The 10,442-nt window shown below is 34.0% G+C and overlaps 1 protein-coding gene across 2 annotated transcripts; it reads left to right on the top strand.

Annotated features, from left to right (window-relative positions):
• The first annotated feature begins 3,842 nt into the window (after nt 1-3,842).
• LOC113335485 (axial regulator YABBY 5-like) lies at nt 3,843-7,244 on the top strand. 2 transcript variants are annotated; one of them, XM_026581528.1, is made up of 7 exons: nt 3,843-4,144; nt 4,819-4,938; nt 5,555-5,651; nt 5,790-5,838; nt 5,973-6,048; nt 6,183-6,257; nt 6,927-7,244. In XM_026581528.1, exons 1-7 carry the CDS (start codon nt 4,058-4,060, stop codon nt 6,972-6,974), a joined length of 552 nt encoding a protein of 183 aa, XP_026437313.1. In that variant the 5' UTR covers nt 3,843-4,057; the 3' UTR covers nt 6,975-7,244. The 2 variants fall into 2 exon arrangements, with proteins under 2 accessions (XP_026437313.1, XP_026437312.1); XM_026581527.1 differs by having other exon boundaries at nt 5,528-5,651.
• The last annotated feature ends 3,198 nt before the right edge of the window (nt 7,245-10,442 follow it).

Genomic DNA, 10,442 nt, shown 5'->3' with positions numbered 1-10,442 from the left:
TTGCTTCAATTGTATCTTGTATATTTCTATGAGAATATAAACAATTGAACAACTCTATAACTAGTTTCATTTGAACTAGTTATGGTTAATATGAATAAGGTTGATATGAAAGTGTTCATATGTATAACTTCGGTTAACTATTGTTGAGTCAACAAGGTGTACACGTTTAGGTATGGCTACTCATATCTAAATGAAGGTACATTTCATTTGTGTGTAACAAGCTAAGTTCGATCTAACGGTTGAAAGATATTAGCTGGAGTCTAATCAGGTTTTCATCTAACGGTTAATATTGAATGCTTTGTTACCAAGGTAACATTGATTGCAAACCCTGATTTGGAGACTATATAAAAGAGAACTCTAGCAACTGGGAAACCTAATCCCCACACCTCCTGTGTGATACTAGTTGCGACTAGAGTCGATTCTCCTTTAACCTTAGGTTTTTCACAAAACCCTGTATGTTAACGACTTAAAGAATTCATTGGGATTGTGAAGCCAGACCCAACTATTTTCTCTGTAGTTGCATGATCTGATCTTGCATCTTCTATCGTGATTGAGTACTATCTTCTTTAAGATTGGCTCGAGATTTATTCTCCGATAGGCAAGATAAAAAGTAATCACAAACATCTTCGTCTCATCGATTGTGATTCCACAATATCTTGTTTCGCTACCATACGATTAAGATTATTGTGAGGTGATTAATATTTCTAGGTTATTCTTCGGAAATATAAGTCCAGTATATCAATTGGTTTCTGTTCACCTTGATTTATCAGAAGAAGGAACAAAACTCATAGGTTTATCTGTGGGAGACAGATTTATCTATACAATAGACTTTTTTGTGTGATACAGATTTGTTTATCAAGTCTTCGACTTTGGGTCGTAGTAGCTCTTAGTTGTGGGTGAGATCAGCTAACGGAATCAAGTGCGTAGAGTCCTGCTGGGATTCAGAGACGTAAGGAGCACAACTGTACCTTGATCAGTGTGAGATTGGTTAGGGCTCAACCACATTCCAGTCCGAAGTTAACTTGGAGTACGCTAGTGTCTGTAACGGGTTAATACAATGTGGTGTTCAAATCTGGACTAGGTCCCGGGGTTTTTCTGCATTTTCTGTTTCCTCGTGAACAAATTTTTTGGTGTTTGTGTTATTTCTTTTCCGCATTATATTTTGATAGAAATATCACAGGTTGTGCGTAGTTCAATCAATTAGAGAATCCAACCTTTGGTTGTTGATTATATTGATTGACACTTGAACATTGGTCTTTGGTACCGTTCAAGTTGTTTCACATAATAATCAGGCTCACTGATTCTATCTGATTACATTGTGAACTCTTGGATATATTTCCATTTGTTGAGTCTGACTGTTTAGTTGATTCTCTTAGAATTATATCTTAGTTTGTCCATACAGATTGCTAAGCGAAATATTGGGTGTAGTTGTTAGACGCTTTTTCAACCCATTTTATATGAAGGTCTTGATAGTGAAACCCTTATGTAGGTAGAAACAATGAGTGGCGGATAATTCACCTATCAGGACCTAGATACATGTTTTGACTCGTTTATCGAGTTAGCTGAGAAAACTAGGCAATGGGATTCTATGAGAGAACCATAAATATCTAGGAATTCTATCCATAGGGTCGATAGAGTTGATAATGGGTCAGATATCCTTCGGCGTCTAGAATCCTTAGAAATGAATCGAGGGTCAAAATATGTTAGATATGAAGAGCAAGCCCATGCTATTTATAACAAATCTAGGTTTGAAAACCGTCAAAAGTTTGACCCATATTCAGAAACCTATAACCCTGGTTGGAGAAACCATCCTAATTTTTCTTGGCTAGAGTCAAGGTCAATATAGTAATTCTCAGGCTCCCCTATGCAAATTTTTATTGTTGTATGTTTGTTGTATATTCCTAAGTATCGTCTACTAACGGTTCAGAAACTGAAGAACTTAGGTTGATACTTCTCTAACCTATGTATTTTATGATTTCTCTATAGTTTTGGATGTTTAGAATCTTCTCTAATGAACAATTGTAGCATCAGCAAATATGAAAACTATCATATTGAATCACAAGAATTATATTGAATCTGGGTAATTGCGAGGGAACTGGATTTTGATTTGGTTAGCAAAGGCTGACCATCTTTTTTTTCGGCAATTTTTTTTTTTGAAACGACCATAATTTGTTGCAAACATGGGTACCAGAACACCGTAACAAGATTGCTAAAAGCTGTTACAAAATAAAATTTTCGCAACGACGGAAAGCTGTTGCGACAGACGGCGACCCGATTTTGTAACTTTAGTGTTTCCGCTGCAAAAAATTGCAACAGGGTGTTTCACAACAGCTCGTTTCCATTGCAACCCTATTTAGTAACTGTGTTGAACCGTTGCTAAACCCTAAATATGGTGTAGTGAAATGTAGCACTGTCAATGTCAAATTTTAGGTCTAACTCTGCAATTGGCTTAACAGTTTTTGAATATGCAGGAAACGTTGATGAAGGAAATGACAGACATGCAAATTTTAGTACCAGAGAAGAAATAAAAGCCATTGGAACCAAGGAAGTATTTCAATTGACAGCAAATTGGAGTGGACCGAATGTGATCTTTCAAAGCGACTCAAAACTATCCTCTTATTGCTTATGGAAATGTATACCGAGGCGAAGGAAAGGAGATACATTATAATTGAAGACTTTGATGTTAATCCTATGACTTGTATAAACTTTAAAACCCAGGATTTTATTTTGAAAAGTAGATTTGATATTATAGAGGCATCTCATCTTTCAAACTTTTGTAACAGGCATGGTTGTAGCCAAGTTTCGACAGGGGAAAATTATAGAGCCATAATGAACAACCTCCAATTCCAATTCTAATCCTAACTATTGTAAGATTTTCAGGTAGAATTTTTAACATGGACGAATGAGTTGTAATCCTCTATTTCGAAGAAATTTTTTATTGCCCCAAACTATTTTTCTCTCAACCCCAATAATAGAGTTGCTTTTAAACCTGGTGAAATCGTAGGTGTATATTATACTCTCCAGTGTCTACGACCTTATGGGTGAAACCAAAACTACGATACCGTGGTTAAGATTTCATGGTCAGTTTCGACAAGAACATGGTCTAAAAGGCTCTAAAACTATCACGATTGATGTAATTTCAACCCTTCCATTATATACAAAAATTTGTTCCCGGCCCCGTGTCTCCTATATGGTTCTAGTATCTCTTTCATATGCTTGTTGGCAGTTTGTTGGTGGAAATTAACAAACTCTTGAAATATATAGTGCCTTGGCTAGTCAAGAACTTAAAGTAAGCACAGATTTTGAGGAACAGTTGCTTTTATTTAAAAGTTTCGCCCCCCTAGTCCACTGTAGCTAGCAATGGCAGTGATGTTCGTTGGCGCTGAACAGCTAGCTTCTAGCAGGTGGTAATCGCATGCATCTGCAATTGTACACTCCGATCCGAACACCAACACACCTAAACCTAGTAGTCTGTCTGTTGTCCCTTCCTGTAAACCCTACTTAGTAGAATATTTCATTTTTCACCAAAGGTAATTTTATCATTTTTCTTTTCTCTCTCACTTGCCCTACCAATTGACTGCCAAACCCTATCATACATTCTGAACCCGCTGTTCTTTACCTCAAACTCTGTTTTATTTTATTTTTCTTTCATGGCTGTTCCCTACCTGATCACCCATATAGGAACAGCTAGCTATACATATGAAAAGTCAACCTCAATACTGAATTTATAAACTCTTTGATTTTAAACATTTCTAACTTTATCATCAAACAACAAGTACCCACCACCTATTATTAATAAGGTATTCATCAATGTTTGCTACTCTAACGATCCATCAAAACGTTTCCGTTCTCTTCCACCTCTTCCACATTCCAACCATTTATTAAAGTTAAACAGTTGTGTCAGAGATGTTTTTATCAATAATTAATTAATTTCTCATTCACGGATATTATAAACTCATCATCTTCTTTCACCCTTCTCTATATAATCTCTAGAAAGTGTTGTGTTTAAAAATACGATTCTTCTTTTACTTTCATTCTCTTCTTCTCTCAAGTCTCAATGATGTCTTCTATCTCTTCGACAATGAGTTTTGTGAATGAGCAAATTTGCTATATCCCTTGTAACTTCTGCAACATCATTCTTGCGGTATATATACTTATATCAACTCGTCTCTCTTTATACATATATATTCGTATGTTTTCTTTTATATTCGCAATTAGATCCAGATTTTCTGATCACGCTTCTTTTTTTTACCTTTTTCCGATCACCTGATTTACAAAATCTTGTATCCCATAAATTTTTTCCTTTATTTATAAAATATTAGTTGGGGTTTCTTGTTTATATATGTATATTGTTACATTTTATGTTAACACATACAGTCACGTCTCTATCCTTACTTGGTGTTATAGTTTTCATTTAATTTGCTGCCAAAGTAACTAAAGTCATTCGTTCATTGATCAATACCCTTTTATCCAGTAGCAGTGCATTTTCTGAGCTTATTAGGGTTAACTTTTACAGATAGGGAAAGGGGAAAGAAAACTGCCCTTTAATTTTGCGTGTAGTTTACCTTTCAAAACAAAATTTAAAGAAACATGTCTCGTTTAAACACATATGTTACCTTTAAAAATCATCATCTTATTTTTGTTATTCTTCACTTTAAACACATATGATATGTTACCTTCTTTCCTTTCCTTAAACTAAATAACTTCAAAAAAAAAAAAAAATTGACAAGAAAACCATACCATTCATAATTTGGACCTAATTATTTGATTTTTTTTTTTTTTTGTTCTTGTTGTTGATTTTTTCTCTTGTTTGCACAGGTGAGTGTTCCATGCAGTAGTTTGTTCGAAACAGTGACCGTCAGATGTGGGCATTGCGCAAATCTGTGGTCTGTAAACATGGGAGCTGTTTTGCAGTCACTGTCGCTACAAGATCTGCAGGTGAAAACAACTTAATTTATTTGATTTATCATTTGAGGGCGATCTATCATCAGCTGAAATTTAGGGTTCTTCTTAGTTTTCATTACATCTCATGATTCGCTTGAGAAAGAAACAATTTATTGTGTTTTTCGAAGCAATTTTTTTTATTTAATGATTTTAATATATATGTTCTGAAACTGTACAAGTCTCTAACTGCCGCCATAAGACCCCTAGTTCACTGTACTAGTTAGCAGTGTTTTAATAGTTTGCTTTTTCTTTTGATTGGGATTGATTTGATGGACGCATAAAGTTCTTGAACTATTATATTGATGTAATTTTCTTCAGATCTTCTTCCTTGTTTACTATATCATTCAGAGGTTGTATTCTTTCAATACTTTGACTCAAAATAAAACCCTAAAAAGAATTATTGCGATTGATCTGTAGTTCTAACCGATTTAGTCACTTCAGTCAATTCTCTTTCTCAAATGGGATAGGGACTGAACTGTTTACTCTCTCTCTGAAGTCTTACACGAGATGCCCTAGTTCTTCATGCATTTGCATTTCTTTTAGATCTTGTAATGAATGAATTCTTTGTTTAACAATTTCACAGACACCTAACAATGGTGATCATTTTCAGAGGATTGATTTGCCATCCTCTTCAAAACATAACCAGGATATTCAAGTAATGCAAGTAACTACTGCTGCTAAAACTGAAAAACGGATTGTTAATCAGCGTAAGTTGTTCTCTTTGTTCACTATATATATCTGTACGTGATTCTACATTGTTTGAACAAATCCAATAGCGTTACATTAAATTTGGGTACTTCATTGTTTTCCACATTGATGGACTTCTGATTCTTCTTTTTGCGCAGCTCCTGAGAAGAAACACAGGGTTCCATCAGCATATAATCAGTTCATAAAGTCAGTATTGTAACATTTACCATTTCTATTAGTTTGTGATTAGTCTCTGTTCAATACTAATTTACCTACGCAATCTAAGTAATGATATTACTAACCCCTTCAGTTGTTGCTCCATTTCCTTTTGTTTCTTTAAGGGAGGAAATACAAAGGATTAAGGCCAACAATCCAGATATCAATCACAGAAAAGTATTCAGTACTGCAGCCAAAAACGTGAGTAAATTTTTTTTTGACAAGTAAAGGAGGAAACACAGTAGAACCAATGCATCAATTATTTTGCTTGATTTTGCATTTGAAACTCAACATTTTTGCTGATGATTTTGTAAAATACATTGTTTATTTGGTAGTGGGCACATTTTCCCCATGCTCATTACGGGTTGAAGTTGGAGACCAAGAATAATCAAGCTAAGCTCCGTGAAGAGGTACATATATAAATTGTCTTTACTCAGATCGCTTATCACTTATCATCATTTCATAAAAGCATCTCTAATTCTAAAAATATAGTGTACACTAGTATGTATAAACAGAATTCATGTACTACATAGTTTTTTTAATAGCCATATGAAGTAACTTTGTTGTTCTAATTAACTTAATCATTTCATTGAATATTGAATTCTAATGAAATACATATATATTTATATATATACATGAATGACTAGTGCTATCATGCTTATAAGTGCATGCTTATAATGGTATTATGCATGAACTCTAGTGCCAGACAACACGGAGAATCATGCTAATATCACCATGTGCATGCTTTTATTTGGTTAGTTATATATACTAAGCGATTTTCGAATAGGTTAATCCAAGTGACACAAGATCCTCCTATCCGGACTGGTTTGGAAGACATTTTTACTTCTCTTTTTTGTACTTAAACCACAGTGCTGCAAAATGTTCACTGCATACAAGTCATGTACTACTCTTGACAAGAATTAAATGCGTATATATATACACAACATGTTCGCGATAATTAATGGGTGATAGGTCGTACTGTTTTTTATATGATGGAGCTTAATTACCTAGCTAATCTTTTTTCTACACATGTTAGTTGCAAGTTGTAACACTATTGATGAACTTATTACTGTCTGCAGGGATCTGATCTTCTAATGAAAAGGGCCAGATTACCAAATGAATGGTGATCAGAGCCAGATTGCCAAGGGATCATCTGATCAGCGTACTTGAGATGAAAGTATTCCAGCAATTTCAAAGTATTAATGGTTTTCGTCACGAGTAGTTATTAGTCTAATTAGCTCCTCATTTTTATATAATAGTAAATGTGACTGGATCTAATTATTGAAAAATATTAAGACGATAGGTACTCTTTCTTCCTCTTAATTGATCTTCACCATATCCCACTGAACCTGGGCAGCATTCTTGATTTATATAACCAAAAACATTACTGTTAGTAATTTTATGTCTCAGTAGTCCTGAAGTTAGCTATATGTTAATTTATTACCATGTAACTCAACGGAGAGTTAATTCCAGCATCGATCACCGAGTAATATTTATAAGACCAAAGGATATGAACACTCCATAAGGGAAGGAGTATAGTATACCATGGTGGAGTCGAAATACACTGGTAACTACTTCAAAACAATTTATTTATTTTTGGTTTTGGGTTGCCATATGAGGTTAATTTTTTCTTTTTTTTTGGGAAAAAATCAGTTAAAATATAAACCCTACCCCTACATGCTAGGAAAAGCTAATTTCAAAATGAGAGGCAGCATCACAAAGACACAAAGTCAAACTACTCCTACATGGTAAACCAGATTTAAACCAGGATGATGCAAAGCTAAGGTAGTCTTTGGTGGTAGAATGCAGTTGCTTCTGAAATTAATCACCCTAATTACCAGCAGCCAACACAACATAACACAACCCTCGAAATCATTAACTTAGGACTTCTTTACATTGACTATTCTGAATACAGTTCTTTTCAAAAAGTTAGAAATTCTTATTTAAGAAGAAATGTTAGTAGATTAAAAGAAACCCGGCGAGTTTTGGGCCTAGATGAATTATTTGGGGCCTATCAATTTCCCCACTCAACCTAGAGAAAGGGATAAGAGATGTCTAAACTAGGCAAATTTACTAAGTTACCCTCACTATTAACACTCACTCCTAAGCATATTCATCTAAAATCCAAACATACTCAGAACTAAAACCTGCTGAAATCATTTTTCTCAAAAACTAAAAAAAAATCTAACTTCATCAATCGATTCTAACGACATCGATCGATTTAAAGGAAATTTCATCATCAATTTTTGTAAAAAGTAGTCAATCTAAACATCGTCGATCGCAACCCATTACTCTTGATTATACTTGTGATTGATTTATACATTCAAAATTGAAAAATATAAACAATCTTGGGTTCTGTGTTTGACCATAATCGGTTGACGTCCATGTCCATATGTATTGATTCCTATGATAATCGGTCTATGTTCATGACCACGTCAGCCGATTGTTCTGTATGTGTTTTCTGGTTGAAGAACATTTAACCAAAATCGGTTAATGTTCATTCCCATATCCCCGATTCCGGTATGAAAGAAATACCAAGTTTTTGGTATGCTTTTTTATTTGCTAGAATGAGATTATGTGACAGTCTACATAAACCGATTGTATATTTCATTTAAAAAACGATTCTGGTTAACCCATTTTTTTCAGTTCATACTCGGTGAGTATGAAATCATACTCGATTTCAGATTGAATACAAATTTTAGACTCTTAAAGGAAAATAGTTTTAAACCCGAATTGAAAATGCGTATGAGTTTACACCTAATTTGAAAACGAGTATGACTTCTCAAATGATCTGAAAATCATACTCATTCTTAACTCTAGTATATATGGGCGAATAAATTTTAGTTTTATTTGATGTTTAACAACACATAATCGGTTTATGTTCATGTCTGTATAAACCGATTCTGGATAATCGGTTGATTTTCATGTCCATATAAAACGATTCTGGGTACTTAAAAGCAAATTTCAAAAAATTTATTTATGTTTTTGAAGTTATAATCGGTTGATACCGATGTCACCATAAACAGATTCTAGTAATTTTTTAATTTTTTCATGTTTTGATGATTCATTAACAAAAATTAATTTCACACGATAATCAGCTAAATTAACACTAATTAATCAGGGACAAATTAGCCATTAACTAAATAGTTGGATAAGAGTTTTTTTGATTTTACTTCAAAATATTCATTTTTGTCTTCTAGTCATAGGCCTCAAATAAAGTGTATAGGCCCAAAACTAGGAAGGAAAAGAAAATGTTACACGAATAAATTAGTGTTTGGGTCGTAAGTTTTGATAAGGTTTAGTGTTTCGGTCCTAAGTTTGTCCAATTTTGAGTTTTGAGTCGCTAAAATTGCTAACCACCTTAAGTGGCATTATTACACGTTTGTCATGGATTCAATCCTATCCATTGATCTAATCATATGCAACGAATATTATTTCTGATTCATTACTGATCATTACTGATCTTCATTGATTTCTCTTTATTTAAAACAAACCCTACTTTCCTAAATTCCTCCATGAACATCTCCATCAAAATTCTCCATTTCATAATAAGGTTAAAACCCATACTCGGCCAACATCATATGTGAAACTCAATTTCATAATCAAATTTCTTAATCTAGCACAAGTAATCAGTGTATTTCAATAAGACTTAATTCATCAATAAGAAACCTTATTTCGATTTAAAAAGTAATGAATGTAATGCATTACGTGAATAAACAGATACCCACCTGAAAAAGCGGGGGTACAACAACCACATCCAACAATTCGATTAGCAATCTGTATGGACAAACTCCAATATACTTTCTATAGAATCAACTAGACATTCAGACTCAATCTAGATAAAATTATATCAAAGAGTTTATATCTCAATCTCTCGATTTGATCTTTACTCAAGCAAATAGAAATCTGCGAGTCTTTATCAAAGAGAGATAACTTGGATGGTACCAAAGACCAATATCCAAGTGTCAATCAATTTAAATCAACAACCAAAAGGTCGGATATTCTAATCGATTGAACAACGCACAACCTGTGATATTTCAATTATATAATAAAATATAATGCGAAAAATAAATAACACAGACACCAGAATTTTGTTAACGAGGAAACCGCAAATGAAGAAAAACCCCGGGACCTACTCCAGATTGAACATACACTGTATTAAGCCGCTACAGACACTAGCCTACTCCAAACTAACTTCGGTCTGGACTGTATTGAACCCCAATCAATCTCACAATGTTCCAAGGTACAGTTATGCTCCTATGCCTCTGATCCCAGCAGGATGCTACGTACTTGATTCCCTTAGATGATCTTACCCACAACTAAGACTTGCTACGACCCAAAGTCGAAGACTTTAATAAACAAATCTGTATCACACAGAAAAGTCTATGATAATAGATAAATCCATCTCCCACGAATATACCTACGAGTTTTGTTCCGTTTTTTGATAAATCAAGGTGAACGGGAACCAATCAATAAACCGGTCTTATATTCCCGAAGAACAGCCTAGTATTATTGATTACCTCACAATAATCTTAATCGACGCAACGAAAAAAGATGTTGTGGAATCACAAACGATGAGACGAAGTGTTTGTGAT

The sequence above is a fragment of the Papaver somniferum genome, unplaced genomic scaffold (assembly GCF_003573695.1).
Source record: "Papaver somniferum cultivar HN1 unplaced genomic scaffold, ASM357369v1 unplaced-scaffold_148, whole genome shotgun sequence".
Classification (NCBI taxonomy): Eukaryota; Viridiplantae; Streptophyta; class Magnoliopsida; order Ranunculales; family Papaveraceae; genus Papaver; species Papaver somniferum.
This window is presented reverse-complemented; position numbering and strand designations above follow the sequence as displayed.

Excerpts from the sequence above, each read along its gene's own strand:
- LOC113335485 (XM_026581527.1), top strand. The coding sequence starts at position 4,058 with ATGATGTCTTCTATCTCTTCGACAATGAGTTTTGTGAATGAGCAAATT. Across the intron at positions 4,145-4,818 it reads TCTGCAACATCATTCTTGCG|GTGAGTGTTCCATGCAGTAG; the intron begins GTATATATACTT and ends TTGTTTGCACAG. Across the intron at positions 5,839-5,972 it reads GCATATAATCAGTTCATAAA|GGAGGAAATACAAAGGATTA; the intron begins GTCAGTATTGTA and ends TGTTTCTTTAAG.